Source organism: Drosophila arizonae, chromosome 4 (assembly GCF_054131065.1).
Source record: "Drosophila arizonae isolate 15081-1271.41 chromosome 4, UAZ_ARI_1.0, whole genome shotgun sequence".
Classification (NCBI taxonomy): Eukaryota; Metazoa; Arthropoda; class Insecta; order Diptera; family Drosophilidae; genus Drosophila; species Drosophila arizonae.
Window position 1 is genome coordinate 12,216,272 of NC_142924.1, and position 24,919 is coordinate 12,241,190.

The window sequence follows — 24,919 nt, forward strand, 5'->3', positions numbered from 1 at the left end:
TGTTATTTCTCAGCTGATTTACTGTGAATTGTTACAGGGAAACCCTATTGTTCGATATGAATTTATGCATAATTTTATCATCTTAAATATTATCAAAATTCTGCAAGTAATTCTGACTTATTTAGTTAATACAAAGGCATTTCATTTATTTTTCATATCGATCAGAAAATAATTATTAACAATTTGATCGAGCCCAATTGGTCAAGTAGACTATCGATATACAGGAAGCGTACACGAATATCGATTGCATCGCATACCATTTCATTTTATAAATAACTTCAATGTGTTCGGTCGCGCTGTCGGGAAATTATCGAAATTACCAAAGATTCCAATGAGTTAATAAGTAAATATATCTATTTACTTTTAGTCTTATACATTTGCAGCCGATTGTTAAAAATGCAGGTTGAAATTTATTTGATAAATTGTAATGAAACGTGTGCTTTATTGTCGATGCAACAGCAAATAAGTGGCAAAGAATGAGAGCGCAAAGCAGATGGCAAAGAGCGTCGCGCCGCATTGGTGTTGGTTTTGTGTGCGTGTGTGTATGTCAAGAAGAAAGCGGCGGTAAAAACTTGTAAAACCCCACTCATACATATATATAAATACAAAATTTAATCTCAATATTAGCTCCACTAAACACGATTTCATCGTTAAAAGAATTTTTGAACAAGTGAGGCCTATTGCACAGCAGAATCTGCAAGTCAAAACAAAACAACCGTGAAACGTAGCCGAAAAACGCCTGCCTGTTTGTATGCATGATTGTGTGAGCGAGCGTAATAAGAAAGACCCACAGCAAAAAGGCAAAAGAAAAATAGTGCATACGAAGAGCAAGCGCAAAACGCAATTGATGAAATTTGTGATTATCACAAATTTGTATTAACAAATGGTTGAATAATATATAAGCCTGGGCTTTAAAACTCCTGTGTAAAAAATAAAGCTACATAAAACGGCAACGTATGCACATTTAAAAATAAAAGAAAAAATTGTTGGCAACTAAAGTCTCTAAGCAAGTGGAAGTACAATTGTGCTTAGTTGATGTAGCCGACAAATTTGCGCCTTTTATTACTCTGAGGTGAGTAAATTTTTTAAAAAGTGTTTATAGTCGGAACTTGTGTTCAAACTGTACTAGAGATGCGCGCGTGATAAATGTGTACGTATGAAGCGTAATGCAGTTCAGTTATATAAATAATATTAAATTTAATAAAATTTACGCATCTAATTTTCATATTGTAGTATACAACGTACGATAAAGTCTAGTGAGCTTAGTTCATTTAATACACTAATCAATAAATAAAAAGAAAAAAAAATAAATAAAAAAAAAAAGTTATTTTGTTCGTGTTTCAAATTTGTGTTGACACGCGCCCATCTCTAGTCCAAACTGTACCATATTGTTGACTGACTGGCTCGCACGAGAACGAAAGACAGAAAGAGAGAGAGAGAGAAAGATATAGAGCGAGCGTAATAATATTCGCGTACACTCAGCAGTCTCCTCTCTTTCACTTCTTAAGCATCATGATAATCAGCTGCTGCTACAAATTGCCCTAAACAGTTATTATCACAAATAGCGTCCACAACTTAGAGAGAGCAAAGCGGAGTGCTCACTTTACTCAACATGAGTCGTCTACAAAAGCAACAATCACAACAACATCCACAACGCAACCAGTGTGAATTAGTTAGCAGCAGCACAAGCGGCGCTAAGAACAGACGTAAACAGCCGCCGCTGAGAGCGCTTGAGGATAGTGCTCAAATGGCGCGGCCAGCACAGCTCAGCAATGGGCACATATCGACGAATGGAAATAGTAAGTCGACGTCGACGATGACAAATAAACGACGACGTCAAAGCGACGATGAGCCTTTGCAACAGTTGACTAATGGAACAAGTAGCAAAAATGTAAAATTGAAGCAATCACACAATGCCATGGAGACAACAAGCAGTAGCTCGGGGTCCTCCAGTGGGCAACGGCACAACAACAACGGGAAAGCTGTTAATCATAATAACAACAACAATAATAATAATAATAATAACAATAAGAAACAGAATAATAATGTGAGCAACACGAACGGCAAGCAATACAACACTTTTAACAACAATAAGAAAAAGAAGCAGACCGTAAATACCAATACAAAAACAACAGCTACAACAAATACAGCAATGGAATACAGCTACCGTAATAACATATCCACCATACCAACGCCGCCCTCACCAGCCTCACCGGCCTCGCCGCCGCCCCAAAATACAGTATCGGACGTTGTGTGTATTTCGGATGCGGAGAGCGACGAGAATGATTGCACCGAATACTATGACCACGAAACGGAGGAGGATAGCGACTTGGAAATCGATGAATCGCCCACCACTAGCAATAGCAAACAGCAACCCAATCACAACAACAATGCAGCGGCAGCGGCTGCAGCAGCGGCGGCGGCAGCAGCAGCGGCGGCCGCTACACCACCCACAACATATACAATGCCCACGAGCAACAGCACGCCATTGGATCTGGAAAATGAGGCACATCAGCGGGACCTGGAGATCGTGACCGACCTGCGCTCATATGGTGAGTAAATACTTTTCTGTCTAGACATACTTTGGGGGCGTTAGGATGGGTACGCTGGCCTGGTCAATGCATTTGTATCGGCATCAGCAGTGACGTCGACCTCGTCTGCTCACAATCCTTTTAATGTGGGGCACATACATTCAACCTTGACACAGTTGCCTACAAGTGCATACATAGATACAGACTGTATGAGAATGGTTTTATTTGGGTGTTTGTTGCGTTCTCCCCAAAGCTAAATTCACCTGAATTCACCACACTACGAATAGTATTCGACGCTCAAATGTGACGTTGGCTGTTTGCATATGTATGAATGTATGTATGTAGGCTGCTCTATGTGTGCGTGTGTGTATGGGCCAGAGTATGTAAGCAATTGATTAACTTGAACTTGACAATGCAAGTATCCCAATAACAACTGCATATTTATGCATGTATGCACATATTTACATATGTAAAAACGTGTTAACCTTTTTGGCTAATTGGCAGTTGTTATTTATCTATGATCGTAAGTAGAAACTTGGCACTTGTTTAGTTGAAGAGAATATTTTTTCTCTTACATCCCTTTTTCATTGCAACCGTGATCGTGAGCCAATTCTCTCAACACAGAGAACAATTATTCTCTTCATAACGGTTCTTAAGCTTGTGTGTGTGCGTGTGTGAGTGCGAGTGACAAGAAGTAAAAGACAGCTGTTGTGGGCTTACTGTTGTGTACAGCACCGCGCCCGGTTTTTGACAAAGTTCCATCACATTTTTTAACAGAGTGACCGTGCTTTTACATGAATCTGTCAGATAACATGAATCTACTTTAAGATTTAATGAGAATATTATTTCAAGTCTAAGATACTTAAATCGTTTTAATGAGTTTGCAGCTGTTTATCATATATTAAAAAAATATATATTTTCACATTTTTTGCGTTCATTAAACTTTAGCTAGTCGAAAATAAAGAGAGAAAAAAAAAAAAAAAACAAAGCAACTGAAAACCGCACGGAGGTTAAACAGTTTAAAAGCCTGCTATGAAAATACATGCAAATGTATGTATGTATGAACACATTCATGTTTGTATGTACCCAGATATCACTCAAGGCCAAAAAACGCTTGTTGAATGTTTTGCGGTTTAAAAATAAAGCATATTAATTAAAACAAATTATTAAATTTACTGATGAAAATCGCGAGTATTGCTAAGTATGTAATTTATGATAGTCTTTGCTATGGCCATTAAATAAATACATATTTAATTGTTGTGGATGTGTCAGAACACATACATATTAATATTAAAAGGGTTATTTGTAGCAAGGTACCGCCAAAGTGTTTCTTTACTTTCGCTTAGATTTTTAGATTTTTGTTGGATCAATAATTTTGCTAGCCATTCAAAAACATTTTTATTGAAGTGTTTTTTTAATGGGCCACCACTCCAAGTTCAGTTCGTTGCACCCACCTGCCGGCGAAAATGGAAATACGTCACTTTTCAAGACGTATTAGATGCATAATATATAATATAAATTTTATATGTAACTGGTTTATTGAGGCAACAACAAATAATAACAAATTAGCAGGGTAGTTTCATTAACCTCTTCGACTCATGTCAATGCACTGAGAATATTTCACAAAATGAAATTTCGATTCAAGCCAAAAGTTAAAATAAATTTTCTTCTGAAATGACTAATAATAACAATGAAATTGGCACGCATGGCCAAATACATAGAAGAGAAAGGCTACAGGTTCAAGGACAAATGTCCAGCAATGGCATTCAACTCGCTCTGTATCTGTCAACTGTTGGCGCTCTCTTTTCTGCTCTCTATGGCAAATTGTTTGACAAATGCTGTGTTCATTTGGCAAACATTCATTGTGCAAGAGAGAGGGAGAGAGAGAGAGAGCGGTGGAGTAAAAGACGTTGGTGTCTTGGAGTCACTTGGGATATTTTTAATAAATATATAAATTTGAATGTACTTACAAACGTATGTATGTATGTAAGCATTGCTCAGGTTTGTTTGCACGCAATTTGCTTCTTTTCTTATTTTATTAAAATATTCCTTGCTCAGTGTGAAAATGTCGTCTGGACGCAACAGTGTAACTGTAAATTGCCAAAATGCGAGACAGGGCCAATGAACCGTTTGGCCATAGTCATCTCCATCGAGAGGTTGAGTATCGAGAGAGACTGAGAGAGTTGGTTAGCAAAATGCCTTTGATTGGCTGCTGCAAATTCTTGTGCTCTCCTTGTACACACGTTTAACGTTCTCAGTGGGTCAGCCACCTGCTGCAACGACGCCCGCCGCTCTTTGTCGTTGTTGTCGTCCTTATGACATTTTCATGCAAGTACAATCGTATATACATATGTACATGTGTGCGTGTGTGGGTGCGCGGGTATGGTAAACATACGGGTGTACACACTGCGATAACAGTCCACTCTGTCCACAATATTTTGCTATGCTTGAATTAAGCTGCATTCTCAAGTGTCGCACGTGCTGTTCAGCAACTTAATTGAGATAATGCTAATCGAGTGCTTCAACGACATGGTAAATAATTAAGTAGCTTTATATAGCTGCGATACAATAGTTTTGTGAATGCGAATGAATTGTGAATATGTATGTATTTGTTCGAATATTCTGGTTTTGTATTTGCCGCCTAAATCCTAGTTATACATATTCTCATTTCGTATGCTAATCAATTTCCATTTTTCTTTTTTCTTTTACAGTCAAACTTTATAGCGATGAGCGCGTGAGCCTAAACGATTTCAAAATCATTCGCGTGCTTGGCACGGGCGGTAAGCATCAAAGAACCTACTGAAATGACATCAGATATCTTGACTTATCAATTTATTTCTTTTCAATTTCCCTTTAGCATATGGACGCGTTTTCTTGGTTCGTAAGTTGACCAGGCACGATGCAGGCAAGCTGTATGCGATGAAGGTTCTCAATAAGATAACCGTAGTGCAGAAGCGCAAGACGGCAGAGCACACGAAAACGGAGCGAGTGGTAAGTAAAAAGAAAATGCAGCAAAGAGAAATTAAAAGCCAAGTGCATAAAAAAGAAAAAACGAGAAAACCCTTACAAAGTTGCGAAACGTGTCCAAATCAAAGTTTTTTCTTCAGCATGATCAGCGCAGCTAATTGAAATAAAAAACCTTCAGTTGTTGCACGTACACGAAATAAGGTAGAGAGAAAAGAGAATAAAAAGTGTCGGCGGCCGAAAACGAAGTAAGAATCCAAACGCGGTTGATTACACATACATATACATACATTAAACATACTGACAAGAATAAGCTTGCTCAGCGCTCAGCACTCGCTCAACTTGTTGCACCGGCAAAAAGCTAACGGACTGTCAAAGATAGTGGAGCTGACCGAGAGAGTTGAAAGAGAGCAAGCTGATCCACTGTGTATGTGTGTGCATGCTTATTATTTTGTGTGTGTATGTGTGTATGCAATCCACAACCGGTTAGCGGCATTGAAAATAGAAAAGATAACGAAAATGTTGGTTGAATAACTGCAAACAGGTGAAGGTGGTTAAAGAGAATGAGAGAGAGAGAGAGAGAGCACACACTAGCCAAAAAGGGGATTTTTCGCGAACAATTTACAATTGTGCAATGCCTTGATTGTTGCCGTTGTCAGATATACGCACAGATACGCAGACGCTCAGGCACACGCACACTGACACACACACACTGAGACAGGTACACGCACACGCACTTAGCGTACTTGATTTTCAAGGTACACAAACAACAACGATGTCTATGACGCTTGTGCCACTAACCCAGATCGCGACATAGTTAAACTGTAGGTGTGGGAGGGTAAATGAGTGGAGAGAGTGAGGCTATTTACTACCGGCAGTAGTATGTGTATAAATTTCCTGCTTGCTCTCCGCCTTGTGTTTTGTGCTGTTCCCGCTATTGTTGTTGTTGTTGCTTGTGCCAAAAAAGGAAAGGAACAAATTCGAGAAAGGTGAAAGTTGTATATGCAACAAAACGCTTGACAATTGTCTATGAGAGGAAAAAGAGAAAGATGAGATAAATGAATTTCAGTACGAAATTAAATTAAACAAAAATATATTTTCACTTTCACGTAGGCAGACAAAGTAGACACACATACATACATATCTACATATGTGTGTATTGGAGGCGCTTTGGGGCATTTTCTGTATGTTTGGGATATTCGTGTTGGGGAAATTTCCAAACAGCTGTTGTGTACAGTTAGCGCCTCAGCGGCTCAGCCTAGCAACAACAAAAACGGCAATTACCCAGCGCCGCACGAAATTAATAAACAAAGCACAGAAACAGTAGCGTAAAGATAAGGCAAATAAGCTTCAAAGCAAAGCGAACAAGATTAATCGATATGCCGCGGAGTGCATTTTGTTATCGACTTCTTTTTTCATTTCGTAATCCTAACTATAATAAATATTTAGTTCACATATGATAATTATTTCATATAACTAATAACACAACCTCTTCAAATTTTTCAGGTTCTCGAAGCAGTGCAGCGCAGTCCGTTTCTGGTTGGGCTACACTATGCGTTCCAGTCATCATCGAAACTCTATCTAGTGCTTGGTAAGTTTCTCCGAACAATATCTATATTATATATGCTCTAATTCAATGTTTGCATTTGTAGACTTTGCTAATGGCGGAGAACTGTTCACACATCTCTACCATGCGGAGCATTTCGAGGAGGCACGCGTTCGTGTATATATTGCTGAGGTGGTACTGGCACTGGAGCAGCTGCATCAGCTGGGCATTATATATCGTGACATCAAGCTAGAGAACATTCTATTGGATGGCGATGGTCACATTGTGCTATCCGATTTCGGTCTGTCCAAAATACTCACCGCCGAGAATGAATATCGTGCGCACAGCTTCTGTGGCACACTGGAGTATATGGCACCGGAGATTATACGAACTGGGCCGCCGGGTCATGACAGTGCCGTCGATTGGTGGTCGGTGGGTGTCCTCACTTTTGAGCTGCTGACGGGCGCTTCGCCATTTGCCACCTCTGATGGTCAGAGTCAACAATCGGAGATCTCACGTCGCATACAAAAGGAACAGCCATTGATACCCTCCACGTTCAGCGCCAATGCTCGAGATTTCGTGCTTAAGATGCTGGAGAAGAATCCGAAACGGCGATTGGGCGGCAATCATAGGGATGCCACTGAGATCAAGGAGCATCCATTCTTCACTGGTATTAACTGGCAAGAGCTGCGCAACAAGCGTCGCAAAGCGCCGTACAAGCCAACGCTCAATGCCGAGGACGATGTGCAAAACTTCAGCAACGAGTTTACCGACCAGTTGCCAGAGGATCCCGAATGTGATGCACCACCCTCACGTATTCGGCTGTTTCGTGGCTACACATATGTGGCACCCGAGCATTTGGAGGAAATGCGACGTGAAAATCTCTGCCAGATTGAGTACTGCAATCCTGACCTACAGGTAAGCAGTATAGCATTCTCAAATCATTCCGTTCTAATCGAATTTCCTTGCAGAATATACCATCACGACCCGATGACCTGGAGTTGGGCACACGCACGGTGAAGGGTGCCTATGGCACCTGCTACTTTGTGGTGGATGCTTCAGATATTGTGTTCATGGCAAAGGTCATACCACTGTCCAAATTTCGGGCCTCCGAAGTGGATGCACTCACATCGTGTGCCTTGGACACTCATTGCCACCGCAACATTGTCAACTATCACGGCACGTTCCGTGACAAGTGTGAGGTGTGGATCATTCAGGAGTACTTGTGCGGCGAGGAGCTAGCCAGCTATCTGCACACCAGAACCCTCAATGAGGACAGCTGTCGCAAGATATTTCGGCAGCTGGTGCACGCTGTGCAGCATGTGCACTCCAAGCATTTCATACACGGTGACCTCAAACCAGAGAACATTATGTTCGTAAGCCGCGACAGCCTCGACGTCAAGGTGGTGGACTTTGGCAATGCCTGGTAGGCTTAATACTCCCATTTTGCGAATCGACAAAAATAATTTACGTTTACCTTTTTTACAGCTACAACAGTCGATTCGAGAGCTGGCGCGATAAGCCACGCTATACGCTGGACTATGCGCCGCCGGAGCTGTTAACGGATCTCAATGTAGTTACCTATTCGCCAGCTGTGGATATTTATGGCCTTGGAGCGACGCTCTACACAATGCTTGTGGGTCATGCGCCGTATCGCCAGTACGAGGGCGATTGCGACCACACTCCCGAGGCTCATCACAAGGTGCGGAAGCGTATCCAGCGCGAAGCTTTCAATCAGAGCTCCAAGCGCTGGCTAAGCGCCAGTACAGAGTTTAGGAAGTTGGTCACCTGGTGCCTGCAAAGAGATCCCGCTGATCGACCCCAGTTGAGTGACATACTTGAGAGCGAATGGCTGCGGGAGAATATGGATCATGACATAGACATCGTACCAGCGCCTGAACAGATTCTGGTCGACTTAAGTGAAGACACCATGGAGCAGCCATTCGAACTGTCGATCAAGCAGGAAAATCAAAAACAATTGCTGGTGGCAATGCAACAAAAGTCAACTACAGAGGTGGGCAGCGGCGACTATGCAGAAGAGCCGACGACCAATGAGGATATTACGCAGTGCGTCTATGATCCGGACTTTGATGCGCTTATCGACTTCCATGGCTTTGACGAACATGCGCCGCCACTGCGTCTGCCCTCCGAGTATTACACTGAGCTGCCGCTGCAACAATCACAAGATGGCAATGTTACTAGCCAACCAGAGACCGCAGCCGCTATGCTGCCACCTGTTGCGCCAGCTCCAATGGAACTGCCCGTGGAGGCCAGTAGAGGTCCACTCACGCGCCAACAGCGGCGCACCGAGTTGCTGGAAACAGCTGGCTCACCGCCAGCGGAGGAAGACTCAAAGGCTGATCTGTATCTGCTGATGCAGCAACTACCGCCAGTGGCGGAGGTGGTGCCAGTGACAAAGTCACAAGCATCGCCCGCAACAAACCGTCAGTCGCCGCGTCCCCTCAGCGATCTGTATGGCTTTGGCAAGACGAAGTACACGTGGCGCAAATCACGCGCCAGCTGGCGTCACTTCTGTCTGCTGCTCAATGGCGTGCAGCAGGTGCTCAAACATCGCTTTAAGAAGGAGAGACGCGTCTATTGCTCGCTCACCATCAAGGCAGAAACCCCAGACGAGGCGTATGAGAAGCCATTGATATTCCCTCGTCCGCGTCCGCCAGCGCTGCGCCGAGCCAAGCGACCGCCCAAGGTGCCGCGCCCACCGACGCGTGTGCAGCCAGAGAGGGCGCGTGCACTGCGCCAGCGTTATGTCTTTGAATGACATTCGCTGGACACGAAAGATGAGCCGGTGATAGTAGCTGCGCCTGTCATCGACGAGGATGAGCAGCAGCTGCTGCAGGCTATGCTCACGTCGGCCAACGAATGGCCGACGCAATGGCAGAGGCCGCGGCAGAAGCAAAGACAGCAGCAGGGGAGCTGACGGCAGATATTGAGTATAGCTAGGAAAAGAAAATCGCTGGACGGAGGACGATTGAGACGGCGCAACCTGATGGCAACAATTTAGTGAAAAGAGGGAAGCAAAAAAGAAAGAAAACATATATGCGTGCATGAATATATGGAGGATACCGAATGTGGGTCGAACGGGTGGAGCATTGAGCGGCACCAAAGATCCTGTCGATAGAGATTTGAAAGTTGTTATTCTGTAAATCATAAGCATAAGTTGAATTTGACTTTGATTCATTATTGAAATATCTAACTCCGCACACACACATACACACACAAAACATTTTAAATTGCATTGTTGGATTAGTGAATTGTTTTTTTTTTTTAGTGTATTGTACAGAGTCTTAAGAAAAACAAAAGAAAAACAAAATTCAGAAAATCTGTAAGAACAAATCGTAGCAACTGTATATGGAGTTTTTTGGCATAAAATTTTGAAAATTATTTAAGTGCAAAGATAGTGAATTAAGTTAATTAACGAAAGGAAAACTAAACACAACATAAAATAGTCTTACACATACATAAACAAATATGTATGAATATCTATAATAATAATAATAATAATATTAATATTACGCTTTAAGTTGTGCTCTATGTTAAGTTTATAAATAATTGTTAAACGAATACAACCACAACAAAAATGAGGAAGAAAAACAAGTAAAACATAAATTAAATGAATTCTTTTTGAAAAGTGAACATTTTCATATTTTTAATCAACTGCAGCAAAGTGAAAAAAATGTAACAAATAATTTCCATTTGCTACGTGTGAAATATCTTTCTGTATAATTTAATTATGTCTAATCTCCTATATTATGATTATGACTCTCCAGGCATAAAAATAATCTTAATTTAAGTTTATCTATTGTTAACTTATGTTTTCTTTGATTTGTTTTATACATTTTGTTTTGTTAGCAAAAAGAAAATAATTGAAATTTCCAAAAAAAAAAAAAAAAAAAAAAAAAAAAAATACCCAACATAAAACACTTAAGAGCGTTTATCAACTGTATGAAGAATTAAAATGAAATAAATTTTAAATGCATAAATCACAAAAAAAAAAGATAAATTTATTATTTTCTTTTAATTTGTTTTATTTGATTAAATTTAGTTTGATTTTAACTCTGACAAGAACAAAAATAAACACATATCTACATAAATTAATTAATTTCTGTGGAACGCATTTGACAAAGAGCTCGAGGCCCGAAAAAGTTTAGTGTAAAGCGAATAAGATTTAATAATATATTAAAGTTGCCTTTAAACAAGTTGCCTTAGAAAACAAACAACAAAAAACAAATGAAAAATGTTAAACCAAAAACAAAAATATATAAACATATGAATTACCACTAAGAGGAAGCCAAAATACAAAATGCTGGTTTTTCAGATCAATTGAGAGCCCAAGCATTATTATGATTATTATAAAGGAGAATTTTTACAACCGACGCAATAGTTTCTAAGGTTCCAATAGTATATACATATACATATACATATACATATAGATAAAACATATTTTAAGCAACAATCGAGGGGACGACAACAACAACAATTAATTACCAGTTAAGATAAACAATCAAATCGCAAATATCTTATTTTAGCATATTGTGTAGATTATCTATAAGAATTACAAACATATACACAGACGAAGCGCTCGATTGATCGTTGTTTTTAGGTGTACAAATGGAAGAAAATACATATAAACCACAATTTAACTTGCTAGCGTTTAAGTCACCAAAGTTTGTATATAAAGTTAAAATAAAATAATTCAAATATTATTTCTGCAGTATTTTAGAGCCGCCAACTGTAGCAGCTATCGAGTAATCGATAAGGCACAAAGGCTGTAAAGTATCGATATGTGATCAACAGTGAACTAGCTCGTCGGACTGCAAAGCTTTCGAGAAATTAACATGCATCGGAAGTAAAGCCAAAAAGAAATTTGAATTTAGACGGAAATTTGATATATAAAACATAAGCATAAATCATTTAATTGTTTATTTACATAATTCATAACACAATTAGATTTTTTGTATATAAAACCAGTCGCAATTTCCGCTCTTCATCTCAATTCCATGCTAATGTTTTCGCTTTTTGCCCAATTTTGGCTTTCCCCCTCCTTTCTTAGCTTTGCCTCCGCCAAACTTTTTACTTGTGTAGGTTTTGCTATTCGATCTTCGTTTCTCCTCCCATTTCAGCTGTTTATCAGACGATTTGTCCTTGTTGAAGACCGCATTGCTGGTGCCCTGTCCCTTGGTTTTGCCAGTCTCCTCGAGCAGCGCTGAAAAATCGTCCGCAGCAGCAAACAGAGAGCTCATGTCTAGAATCGGATTAAATATACATATATTAATATAAAGGAATTATATATCATACTTAACTCATACGCACCGTCGCTGTGCTTCAGCTTCTGTGCAAAGTTGCGTTCATCCATGGCGCCATCTTTGCGTGATTTCTTCTTCTTGGGTGGCGAATCTTCATCATCATCATCATCAGGACTTTCAGGACCTTCGCTGTCATCACTATCGTCACCCATTATCAAACCTTCATCATCATCGCCATCATCATCGTCGTCCTCATCGTTGTCAATCGGCTCCAAATCGATTGAGCCCGTCTCATCATCTGACTGATCCTCTGCCGCTGCATCTGATAGCTCATCGGCCTCCTCATCATCTTCATCCTCCGCTCCATCATCCCATTCGTCATCCATTTCATCATCCTCTGTTTGTTTCTTCTTCTTATCCTTCTTTTTGGACTTATCAGTCTGCAGCTCCCCACCCAGTTCCTGCAGGAAATTGAGCTCTTCTTCGTCCTGCTCTCCATCCGCGCCCTTCTTCAGCTTCTTGCCAAAGAAGTCATCCAAATATGATTCAAACTCATCATCATCCACTTCACCTTCTTTCAGCTCATCATCAGCCGCTTCTGTTGATTCCACTTTCTCCACTTTCTTTTGCTTCTTCGTCTGCTCCATCAGCTCCACCTGCTTGCGTTTATGCTCCAGATAATTGAATATAAACATCTCGTCCTCTGTACAGGTTGCCTTGGTCAGTGACTTGACGGGCTTGCCACGTGCGCCGAACGATGTGTATCGTTTGTGGGCAACGCTGGCGGCGCCATCAACTGCCTGCTGATGGTCCAATTTCTTGGGATTCTTGAAGGCGAAACGCTCCAGGAAATGCGGCAATCCAAAGTCACGCAATGGGTCGCCATAGTAATCAATGCGTTTCTCTAAAAGAGAAAGGGAATTAATATATACGGAATGGTGCTCGGAGGATGACTAAGTGTTACTTCCTTACCTAGCAGTATGTTCTCAGCAAACACCTGCACCGTGGGATGAAAATGCTGGCGCAGCAGCAGTAACTCGTTCCGCAGCGCATAACCAGCGCCTGCGAAGGCCGGCACTCGATGATAGGGATCATATTTGCAGGCATCAATCTCGCGCACCTTCGACTCGGTACCCACAAGATTCACATGATGCCATGAGCTGGCTACAGTTTGCTTTTCCTCTTCCTTTTCCTCTTTCACTTCCGCCTCATTTTGCTCTACATCGGCATCCTTATACACCTCCTCACCATCACTGCCAAACTTGTCCAGATCCTCAGCTGCAGCAGCGGGCAGCAGTTGCTTTGCATTCGCCGCCATTTCGATGTCTCCAATGCCACCCACCAGCTCGCGGCGCATGCGCAGCAGCTTGTGGAGCACGATCAAGCAGCCAGCGGACATGTTGGGCGGCGCATAGAGCGCCAGCTGGAGCAGGCGCTTGATGAATGCCTGCGCTCTGGCCACATGCTTGTCTATGTGGACGGCGCGGTGCACAATGTGTAGCAACTGGGCTGCGGTCTTGCTGCCGATGTTGATCAGATTCAGATCCAGGAGTTTGACATAGAGCGCATTGTAGAAGCGATCCGATTTCTCGGTCTTCACTGTCACTAGTTGCAGCAGCAGTCCCAACGTTTGCACCGAGACGCGTATGTCGGCCAGGTGTACCAGCCTATAGATGGTGTCCTGCATCTCCTTGGTCAGCAGCTCGGTGCTGCCTTTGGCCGGTTGCGCTTCGACGATGGCCTTCTGCAGGCAGCGCAGAATCGCTTGCATGGTGCGATTGTTGACGGCGCCCTTCTGCACGAGCACCTTGAATAGAGCAAAGCATATATTGACCAACTTGGTGCACACCTCCGGCCGTCCGGACGGCGCTATGCTGGCGAGGAAGCACAGCGCAAAGTGCTGGGCACGCTCGGCAATGTTGTTGCGGAAGAGCAGCTTCTCGGCCTCGGCTACAATGACGCCGCACATGTTGGGGTGCCTCTGGGCCACCTCGGTGAGATGATGCAGCGCCTTGGAGGCGATTTTGGCGATGGGATCGCCCAACTTATTGATGAGCATCGTGAGCAGCATTTGCTCCTTTTCTGGTGCATAGGCGAGCAGCTTCGACGCGGCCACAATGGCAGCTGTTTTGTTGTGTTCCTGGCCCGTTTGCAGGCCCTGCATTAGATTCTTTAAGTACTCGTGATACTGATCCTTCAGCTCGTTCTCGAAGTACCAATAGGCGTAGATGCGACGTGTTTGCTCCTTGGCCAAATCCTGCTTCTTCAATAGCTTCCAATCGGCGCCGCGCGTGTGTATGGCCAGCAGTTTACGCTGCGGCGGCAGCAGCACCTCCTGCCACAGATCCGTGAGCACGGCAATGACATCGTTGCTGCTCTTGTTGGATATTTTGCAGAAGGCAATCAGATTGGAGAGCGCCTCCAGGTTGCCCAGCGGATTGCTGGTCACAAGCAGAGCACCTGCATTGGCGCGATCCTTGGCTGTGCCCTTGTGTAACGCCGTTTGCAGCCAGCGAGCATCCGTGGGATTACCTGGAATAGCAATATATTTGGTATTTTAATATTCATTTATATATTTATTTATAGAAACTCCTACGCTTATTGAATGTTGTCTTCTCTGACTCAAAGGCGGCTTTGCACAGATTAAACAGCTCCAGCTGATCGTTCTCCTTCATGTCCAGCACCTCATCACTGCTGGGATATTCCGTGTACTGCATCAACAAACTTATATTATATTTATTACATTTTAATATAGCTTTTTAGAATACTTGCCACTTGATACCATTTCTTCTGTGAGTCGTAATCGTCCACTTGGAACTGTTGCTTCTTCCGCTTCTTCTGCGCACCTTCAACCGTTTCATTTTCGCTTTCGCTCTCTGATCCTTGCTCCTTTTCTTCGCCATCTTCGTCGAATTTTATGCGCTGCGGTTTCTTTGCTTCCCCTTTATTATTAAAGACTACATGGTTACCCTTTTTAGCTGCCTTCGGCTTAGGCTCTACAGGCTGCACTTCCTCCTCTTCTGCGTCATCAAATTTAATTCTCTGCGGCTGTTTAACATGTCTGTTTGACGCATTTTTATTATTTTGTGGCTTGATTTTGTTATTCTTCTCCCACTTGGGCTTGGCCACAGCTTCCCCGTCATCATTGAAGACAATCTTTTTGTTTCTGGAGCCTGTTTGTACAGCGGCCTTCTCTTCTGCATCGCCATTAGCCCCAAATTTAATTCTCTGTGGCTTTTTTGCCTGTCCATTAGACGATTTTTTATTGTTGTGCTTCTCCCACTGGGGCTTTGTCACTGCCTCGCCATCGTCATTGAAGACAATCTTTTTATTTTTCACACTTGTTACTACTGCAGCCTTCTCTGCCGCATGTTCATCCTCACCGAATTTAATTTTCTGCGGCTTTTTCACCTGCCCATTTGACGCACCTTTATTGTTGTTGTGCTTCTCCCACTTGGGCTTCGTCACAGCCTCGCCATCGTCATTAAATACAATCTTTTTGTTTTTCAATGAACCATTGATTTGCACACCTGTAGCTACAGCTGCCGGCATATTCTTAACTTATTTAAGCAGTTTAACATTAAATCAGACACAGACTCCAAGAATCTAAACTCGCCGCACGTGTGCTTAAAAACAGCTGGCATTCAGCGCGAAGCAGCTACACACACACATGTGCAGTGTGACCGCACTGACGACGCAATTACGAGTCGCATGACTGTTTTAGTATATTATAGACACTGGAAGTCAGTATATTATCGCTTTCAATGCGCGGTAACACAACCGTCCAGTATTGGTACAATATCAACATACGCAGGAGGCGTCTGCGTCGCACGAGTTTTACTAGCAGATTTTATTTTCAAAATATAATTAAGCCTCGCTCTTTGTTTTTTGTTGTTCGCTGCTGCTGAAACACAAGCCGTAAACGTGACTCGAATAAAAGCTCTGTCGCGCTTGTCAACGCAGCAACAACAGCAATAGCTAAAGCTTCGTTTCGTGCATTCGCCCCTCGCATATTTTTTGTTCGCTGTCTTTATTTTGTGCTGTCTTTCGTGCGCGCATTTCCATGGAAAACGTTAATTTTTGTTTAATTTATGCGAAATTACACAAAACTAATGCGAGGAATATGTAACAAAATAAACGCTGGCAACAACAACAAGCGACAACGAAAGGGTAAAAACGCAAGAAAAATTTGTGCAAAAAACTGTGACGACGAAAGCAGCAGCAGCAGCAGCAGCAGAGGAAAAGAGCAGTGCGGATTGTGCATTAGTGTTTGCGTGTGTGCGTGTGTGGGGGCCCAACTAAATTAATATTAAGCGGTCTCCTCCTGCTCCTCAATTCGTCTCGATTATGACGGTGATGATGGCCAATTTCCATGTACAACGTTGCCGCATCTCGAGCCAGCTGCTATTTGTGCGAGTGTAAACAAAGCAGCACACACACACATACACATACATACAAAGACAACGCAGACGGCGCCGTCGACGTCGACGTCCTTCACCTTGCGCCTGCTGCTGCGGCTGCGACTGCGACGTCTGTCCAAGCTGTGCACACATATTGAGTTTCAGTTTCATCTTCACAACCTGTTTACCAGCAAGACAGGAAGTTTCGCAAAGTGCAGCAGCCGACAACAACAATAACAACGACAACGGAAGCGTCAACGCTTCGCTGAGCCACAGCCTGTGACTTTATTCGGCCAGCAGCGGCTGCAGCTGCTCCCAAAAAAAGAAAAAAAAAAATCCAAAACCACTCGACAGAAGCTCGCTTTGGTAAGTGTTCCATTTTTGCTGTTCCTATTACCAATCTATTGGGAATTCACACAACTGTAAATCTTTTGTATCCCTTTGTTAAGCCAACTGTTCCTTTTTTTTTACGGTGGTGGTTGATCGCCACCACAAATTCGGATTAGAATGGACAGTGACATGGGGCTGAGAATAGAAATTAATTAACGTTGACATTATGTTTGTAAAATTAGTAAAGGCTATAGTGCATAGTTTTCCAATTTCTGGAAGCGACAGTTTGAAATTTTGAACTGTGTCATTTGGCTTAAAATAAAAATTAATCATCGTTTACAAATTTTACATTTTAAACAAATATAAATTAGTATTTCTATTTTATACCAAAATGAAAATATTGTACTTTGTGAAAATTGAATATTCCAATTTGTGGAATATCCACTTTCCAAGCAGTTTGAAAATGTATGTTTTTTCTGTGTCGCCGCATCCGCTTTACAACACTAATTGTTTCCGTCTTAATAATTGCTCAATGGCTTTGTTTGTTAGGCGTTATTAGCTCAAGTTTTTTTGCAAAGCTTATCGCTGGAATCAATCTTTGTCAGCGGCTCTAAAAATACGGGCTGCACTCATTCTATACTTACTCAAACAACTTACCTCCGGCTCTTATCGTTTGCAACCGCAACTTTAGCACGCGCCGAGAATTCTTTTGAAACTCGTTGCAGTCGCAGTCGCAGCTCAAATTTGACGTCACGAATGCTCTGTCTGTGGTTGGGGCTGCTCTCTCATTTGCTTAGTGTCGGTTTCGGTCTCTCATTCCGCCTCTCCCTCTCTCTCTGTCACTCACTTCCATCATGCATGGCCCACTTGCATGCAGCTGCTGCAGCGCAGTTGCCGTCTCTGTCGCATTCTGCGTCGAGCCAGTCGCTTGCGCTGTCACCGTTTATAGCTGACGTAATGCTACTATTGATAATAAAGCTACAACGGCGACGCAGACGCTGACGCCGACGCCGACAGAGACAATGCGTCGGCAATTTTAATTTGCTGTTTGTCCATTTACTGTCATATAGCACTTTCGCTAACAAAGTACTTTAGGACCGTTATGTTATGACACTCTGGGTTCAAGTTCGCTGCGGCCATTTGAAGACCGTGGCGATGCGAAGCAAGCAACAAGTATGAAGGCACGCCCCTCCAACCCCTATTAAAAATGTTCGAAACAATTCAAAGAGTTTCCGTACAGTGGGCATACGTGAGCGGCATGCAAATCGAAATTTCCCATATTTCGTGAGCGTGGGAAGTACCACAATTAGGTAGAAAGAAGAAAAAGAAAAACAAACCAATTTCAATGTATGCAGCTTGTTTGCAAGAGTGAATGGTCGCATATGAAAACTATGTCAAAATGTTGCGAAAAATACCAAAAACAAAAGAAGGTATTTTAAGTAAATTTTAGAATTTGCCATGTTGAAAAAGCCATTTTAAATCATTTTTAAATACTCTGTCGATTTCTGTTGAAAAACAAAAAAGGTTATTTTAAACAGGAAAAACAATACAAAACCAAAAATACTAAAAATATAAATTGGCAAATCTTATCAAAAATCTTGTTTAAAAGTTTTAAATAGGAATTTTATTCCTTACAGCCTAGACACTTATTCATCCTTTTTTTTTTTTTTAACTGATCTGCCCTAAAACTGGCTTATACATATATTAGTTCCGTTAACTTTTAAAATTTACAAATTCCTTTTACCCGTTTGATCAATGCTTCTTGCAGTACACCGAATAATGGGCTCGCCTGCGGGTGGCGACGGCGGCGTCAGCGAGACGGCTTGGCTGGAAGATCTGCTGCGCGAGGTGCAGCTGGAGCAGTTCCTGGAACGCATACGTGATGATCTGCAGGTGACTAGGCTGGCGCACTTTGACTATGTCCTGCGCGACGATCTGGAGCGCTGCGGGCTGGGCAAGCCTGCCATTCGCCGGCTGATGGATGCGGTGCGCAAGAAGAAGGCGCATCAGTGGCGCAAGAATATACTCTCGAAACTGATCGGTGGGGGCAAGCAGCCCTCGTCCAAGAAGCAGCAGCAACAGCAGCAGCAGCACATGCAACCGGGCGCGTTGACGTGCCTGATCCACGAGAAGGACATCACGCTGGGCTTGAAGCTGGGCGATGGCTCCTTTGGTGTGGTGCGACGTGGTGAGTGGAGTGCCTCGCCGTCTGGCAAGGTGCTCCAGGTTGCCGTCAAGGTGCTCAAGTCGGACAACCTGACCCAGCCGGGCATCATCGATGACTTCTTCCGCGAGGTGCAGGCCATGCACGCCCTCGATCACTCGAACCTGGTGCGTCTATACGGTGTGGTGCTCTCTCAGCCCATGATGATGATAACGGAGCTGGCGGAACGTGGCTCGCTGCTGGACACGCTGCGCAAGCAGTGCCGCCACACCTCGTTGACCCACATCTGGAACTGGTCCGTGCAGATCGTCACTGGCATGGCCTATCTGGAGCAGAAGCGCTTTCTGCATCGTGATCTCGCCTGCCGCAATGTTCTGCTGGCCGCTGGCAATAAGATTAAGATTGGAGACTTTGGTCTCATGCGTGCTCTGCCCCAGGAGGACGACTGCTATGTGATGTCCGAGCACAAGAAGGTGCCGTTTCCCTGGTGTGCGCCCGAGTCGTTGCGCTTTCGTCAATTCTCGCATGCTTCGGACACCTGGATGTTTGGTGTGACGCTGTGGGAGATGTTTAGCTTTGGAGAGGATCCCTGGGTTGGGCTGAACGGATCTCAGATCTTGCGCAAAATCGACCGAGAGGGCGAGCGACTGCATCAGCCGGATGCCTGTCCGCCCGATGTCTATGCCATGATGCTTCAGTGCTGGGACAAGACGCCAGCGGAACGGCCCACATTCGCAGCACTCAAGTAGGTTATGCTTAGATCCACTTTAGCTATTGCTAATCTTTGTCTTTATCCTCTCGCTTGCAGGGAATACCTGGCCAGCATGTCGCCGCCTGTGATGCGCGCCTCGCGCAGCTATCATGATGCCAAGGGCCTGCAGATCGAGCCGGGCGATGCCATTGCCATCATCGATGGCCGCTCGGAGCTGAAGCTTATCAAGGGCCAAAATCAGCGCACCTTCGACATTGGCATCTTTCCGCGCGCCCTGCTGGAGCAGCGTCGCCAGAACGAGGTTCAAATGCGCGGCAACAGCTCAACGCATGGCTCGTCCTTTGGCCTCTGTTGGGGTGGTGGTGCAGGTGCTGGCGGTGCGGTGCTGTCCAACAGCGAAGAGCGACAGCGCAAGTGCGCCTCTCTAAAGCCGCAGGGAACGCCGCCATCGCATGGCAAGGATGCACACGCCAAGGAGCGCAAGTCCATATCGAGCAAGCAGTTCGCCTACAACAAACTCGTCAACGATTCGGCTGGGCTGCAGCGGCGCAATGCGGTCAAGACGAAGAGTCTGGTGGGTCCACAGCGACCGCCACCGCCGCATCAGCAGGAGGAGGGCATACTGATCGACATCTCGCCAGAGATGCGACCGACCGCTGGCTTGGGCATGGGCGATAGCTCTTCGCTGCAGCTGGACAGCAGCTTCTGCCTGCTGGACGCGCCCATTGATGTGCCCACGTTTAATGAAAGTGGTGCGGGCACAAGCTATTCCTCGGGCCCCAACACGCCCACCTACTTCAACGAACAGCCGCAGTTTGACTTCGAGGCGAACGGCGCCTCGCCCGCTCGATTGCAGCCGCCGCCCTATCAAATGCCGCCCACCTACTCCAACACCATGGAGTTTGCGCAGCAGCAGAAGCGCGAGCAGCAGACGCCTGTACGGGATCCGTTCGATACGAGCAGCCTGGAGGCTTCTAATGCTGGCGCTCTAATGCTCTACTCGAATGCGCCGACTCCTGATCCAGTGGCTGTGGTAGCTCCCATCTATGGCAGTCCGGCCGCGCGCAAGAATCTCTTTGGCATGTCCAATGGGCATGCGAACAAGGAGAATATTCCTGCCCTGGAGTCCGCTGCCATGCAGTATAATCTGAGCAATCTCTCCTTGGAGCGGCATGAGGTGGTGCAGCAACAGCAGCAGCAGCCGCCTGCTTCATCGGAGAGCGTGTTGCTGGACAAATCCTTTATAGCCGAGCTTGAGAAGGACATGTACAGCAGCAGCAACAAGGCGCAGGAGGATTACCAGCGCAACTCGGCGCAGATGTATGCCAACAAAGAGATCGTCTACAAGCAGAATCTCACACCTCTGAAGAATGCTGCTGGCAGTGGGAATCAGTCGAATCACTCCAGTCCCACCTCCAATGCCAGCCAGGCTTCACCCACACCCAAACAAAACAATGTGGAGACTGCCGCAGCCGCAGCCGCAGCAGCAGCAGCCGCCACCACGAGCACGCAGAGTCTAGTGAATCGCATCTGGTATGAGCGTGTGGCAGCAACGCCCTCCGAGTATTACGCCCAGCCGCCGCCCGAGCAGCCGGAGCAACTGTATCAGAATCACCTGCACTCACTGCAATTGCAGCAGCCTGAGACGAATCACTCCTTTGTGGCCATCTCCAATCGGGTGGTGGCTCCCAAGAGCAGCAGCGTCTATGCCTCCAGTGCCTCGCTCTATGGCAGCATAGCAGCCACTGGCAGCGAGCGCTATGATCCCGTGGCTGCTAGCATGGCCGGATCCGCCTATTACGGCCAGGTGCCCAATGGAGCCAATGGTGGTGCAGCCATCTATGATGAGGTGCCGCTGGATGATTATCTGCGTCCCCATCGCCCGGCGCCGCTGGCACCGCCTCCACTCTCGGCACAGCAGATTCAGCGGCGTCTGGACAAGATGCGCCAGCAGCAGCAACAGCAGCTCGAGGGCGCCCATCAGCTGTACGCGCCAGTGCCGGCAGAGGCGCAGCGGGAGCAGGAGAAGCTACAGCAGCTGATGCTCGAGCTGGGCAGCGCCGCCGTTGAGCAGGATGTGCGCAATGCGCTGCGCGCCGCCAGCGGCGATGTCCAACTTGCAATGAGGCACTATAAGATCGATCAGCTGACCCGGCTGGGCGTGGCCGGCAGGCCGCAATGCGAGCAGGCACTGCAGCAGACCGGCTGGAGTTTGGAGCTGGCTGCGGAGGTGCTGCTGCAGCAGAGTTAAAGAGGACGAGCCAATTAGCTAGCAGTTCGGGCACAACATATTAGTATAGCTTGATATATAAATTAGTATTTGACCTTGTCTATTTTATATTTATTAACAAATAAGTCTCGAATCTTTGCGAAATACTCTCGAACTAAAATGAATGAATACCATTTTCAGCAAATGGATCAAATGTCCAATGACTGCAAACACACACACACACAAAAGCATATATATTCTGTTTTAGCTTAAGCAACAATTTGAAATGAATTTTTGTAATTGTTATTGCATCCTAACTGTATATATTTTAATGCAAAATTTATTAATTGCACTTATGTATGCAACAATTAACGACGCAAGCTGGAAACTGCGAAAATACTAATGAAGAATGTCCGCTATTTAGTTAGTTATTAAATAAATAAATTATATGTAATTGTTACAAAATATAAATGTCTTTTTTATGCAACGAAAACTATTTGAAAATAACGGAGAAATTTTTTCCATTTACTCGCTACCACTCGTTACTTTACAATTCGCAATATATCTATCGATAACACAGCTTATCGATTGTGTAATGGTGTTTTTAGCTAGTCGTGATATGGTCACACTGCTGAGCTTCGGTTTAGTTGCAATCGAATCGCCGAAGGTAAGAGTTTACGGGATATGCATGCTGCTGTTTTCGCGAGAAAAAAAAAACAACAATTAAATTGTGTTCGTGTGTGTGCTTGTGTCGCCTAAATTATGACGCATACTAAGTGCAGGCGCATATCAAAGTGATAAAATATTGTGCAACACTTGAACAACGCCAAAAATAACAAAAATCTCAAACGCTGCACTTCAGTTCGATACGCGAAAAAAACCAGCAACCCAGAATAAAAGAAGCAGAGTGCGTGCACTCGGTTTATGCTCGTTGCTGTGTGTGTGTAATTGTGTGCGCGCCAGTGTATGTGTGTGTGCAAAATTATGTAAAAAAAAAAAAAACAACAATAGGCACTTTTGCTTATTGTTTGGTCTGGCATCGAATGGTTGTTGTTGCAATCATTGCGGTTCATTGTTTACCAGCGTTTAAATTTAATATTGAAACTAATAGCAAATGCAATCACAGAGAGGCGTGCGCGGCGAAATGTGTTTAATAAATTAATGTATCGACAGTCGTAAATAAATGATTGCTTTTCAATTCCAATTGACTCTCGCGCTCTCCCAATTACGAAATGCAACCACGCTCTGAAAATCTCGCCGTCTCTCTCTCTCTTTTTCTTCGGTCTCGTGAAGCTGCACTGAATGCCAGTGCACGAAAAATTTCTTGACGTCAGCAGCGCTGTCGGCGTTGGCGGTGGCCGGTTTTATTTGTTTTTTATTTGTTGGCGATTGGCAGCACTTTACAGAGTCCTATCAACTGCTCGTGCCTGTTCCCATTCCCTGTTCACCATTCAACATTTCTCATTCCACAATTCAAATTCCTTAAGCATTTGATCTACCTGCCGCTGCCACAGCCGGCGTCGCTGCTGCGACCGTGGACACGTCTGCATTAAGCGTCGTTGTGTAAACTCTGAGAATTGGAAATCGCTCTTTTTTTTTCTTTTCTTTTTGCTGTTGTTACTGTCGTTGTTATTATCGTTGTTCGTTCACAGACAATTAGACAAAACGCAAAGGCAACGAAAACGAAACAAAAATTCTCAGTTTTTACTCTTCTTTTTATTCTCGCCCCACGCTCTTCCGTCGTTGTTTACAACACTAATCACAATAACAACAGTGGCAAACGGATCAAGCTAAAGCAGCGCAGCAGCAGAAACTGGCAGAGTCAGAAAGCGCAGCAGCAGCAGCGTCAAGCTCCAACAACAAAATGAGTTGGGGTACTGAGCTATGGGTAAGTTGTTGTAGTTATTTCATTTTATTTCATTTTTTGTTTCGTGTTATTCTTTTCTTGTTTGCTTGTTGTACGTCAAGCTTAAAGTGCAAGCGTGTGTTTGAAATGTTCTCGCGAGGTTGAGCTCGCTCTCTTGCTCTGGCTCTTGCTCTCTCTCTTTCTCTCTCTTGACCAACAGAATGACGACTTAAGAAGAAAAAAAAAGATACAAAAAACTGGTTTTGCGTGTTTTATGTAAATTGCGGGCCGCAAGCGTGGAATTCTTCCCGTTGTGGTTTTTGTTGCTTTTGTTGCTGCTGCTGAATTCTATATTTTTTGTTGTATTTTTGGGTCTGTTCCAGGCAGCCGTCAACTGATTTTTTCTTAACTGTTTTTCCACGGCCTCCTGTCGCCATTTGGCACACAGCTGTTTTTTTTTTGCTTTTTCATTTTTACTTAACTCGTTTGCTGACACGCCCGTTTTTTGGCGTTTTACCTGAGCGCCGCCCCCGCCTTCTCCCACTTTTGCATTGAAATTTGAGGCTTCAGCTGTTATGCGCGGTGGTTGGACTTTGTAGTTTTTAGTGCTTATCACGTTTTGGCTGCTTCCTTCTGCTTCTTGCTATTCAGTTCGATGCAATTTCTTTTTATATTTCCAATTTCGATTTCAATTTCGGGGGTAGTTTTTGCGTGACAGCCGGCAGCACACCCTCAAACTCGGTATATCTCTATGTAGGTGTGTGCCAGTCAGACTATCAGACTGTCTGTGTGTGTGTGTGTGTAAAATTGCCATCGCAGCAGCTCTGCTCTGCGCTGCTCTGCTCTCTGGCAGGATAAAATTGCATGTCTAGACAGCCGCAGTCAGCGTTATCTACTGGCTTTTAACCCTTTCCCTTTCTCTTTACCTTTTTTGCAACTGAAATATTTCCGGA

At 44.3% G+C, this 24,919-nt stretch overlaps 4 protein-coding genes across 21 annotated transcripts in view; 3 read left to right on the plus strand and 1 right to left on the minus strand.

Moving 5' to 3' along the window:
• The first annotated feature begins 249 nt into the window (after positions 1-249).
• Positions 250-11,765, plus strand: JIL-1 (JIL-1 kinase). 4 transcript variants are annotated; one of them, XM_089467736.1, is made up of 8 exons: positions 250-1,072; positions 1,509-2,552; positions 5,243-5,311; positions 5,389-5,522; positions 7,002-7,086; positions 7,148-7,959; positions 8,013-8,467; positions 8,530-11,765. In XM_089467736.1, exons 2-8 carry the CDS (start codon positions 1,613-1,615, stop codon positions 9,818-9,820), a joined length of 3,786 nt encoding a protein of 1,261 aa, XP_089323862.1. In that variant the 5' UTR covers positions 250-1,072; positions 1,509-1,612; the 3' UTR covers positions 9,821-11,765. The 4 variants fall into 4 exon arrangements, with proteins under 4 accessions (XP_089323862.1, XP_017861451.1, XP_089323863.1 ...); XM_018005962.2 differs by having other exon boundaries at positions 1,550-2,552; XM_089467737.1 differs by having other exon boundaries at positions 1,566-2,552.
• A 200-nt stretch (positions 11,766-11,965) lies between these two features.
• On the minus strand, positions 11,966-15,971 carry Noc1 (Nucleolar complex protein 1). The gene is made up of 5 exons (XM_018005964.2): positions 15,078-15,971; positions 14,902-15,016; positions 13,278-14,837; positions 12,373-13,209; positions 11,966-12,304 (listed from the first exon to the last, which is right to left on the minus strand). The coding sequence occupies exons 1-5, from the start codon at positions 15,855-15,857 to the stop codon at positions 12,063-12,065; spliced, it is 3,534 nt and encodes a 1,177-aa protein (XP_017861453.1). The 5' UTR covers positions 15,858-15,971; the 3' UTR covers positions 11,966-12,062.
• Positions 15,972-16,073: 102 nt separating this feature from the next.
• Positions 16,074-22,591, plus strand: Ack (activated Cdc42 kinase). 5 transcript variants are annotated; one of them, XM_089467741.1, is made up of 4 exons: positions 16,074-16,475; positions 16,897-17,071; positions 18,804-19,944; positions 20,008-22,591. In XM_089467741.1, exons 3-4 carry the CDS (start codon positions 18,815-18,817, stop codon positions 22,160-22,162), a joined length of 3,285 nt encoding a protein of 1,094 aa, XP_089323867.1. In that variant the 5' UTR covers positions 16,074-16,475; positions 16,897-17,071; positions 18,804-18,814; the 3' UTR covers positions 22,163-22,591. The 5 variants fall into 5 exon arrangements, with proteins under 5 accessions (XP_089323867.1, XP_017861456.1, XP_089323866.1 ...); XM_018005967.2 differs by having other exon boundaries at positions 16,901-17,071; XM_089467740.1 differs by having other exon boundaries at positions 16,074-17,071.
• Positions 22,592-22,724: 133 nt separating this feature from the next.
• Cip4 (formin-binding protein 1-like Cip4) overlaps positions 22,725-24,919 on the plus strand; it is a 35,042-nt gene continuing 32,847 nt past the window's right edge. For 6 of the 11 annotated variants that reach the window (XM_089467749.1, XM_089467751.1, XM_089467748.1 and 3 more), the window contains exons 1-2: positions 22,725-22,787; positions 23,895-24,008. In XM_089467749.1, coding sequence (XP_089323875.1) covers positions 22,740-22,787; positions 23,895-24,008 — 162 coding nt within the window. In that variant the 5' untranslated portion in view covers positions 22,725-22,739. The remainder of the gene's footprint in view (positions 22,788-23,894; positions 24,009-24,919) is intronic. The other 5 variants (XM_089467745.1, XM_089467746.1, XM_089467750.1 and 2 more) reach the window with 2 other exon arrangements.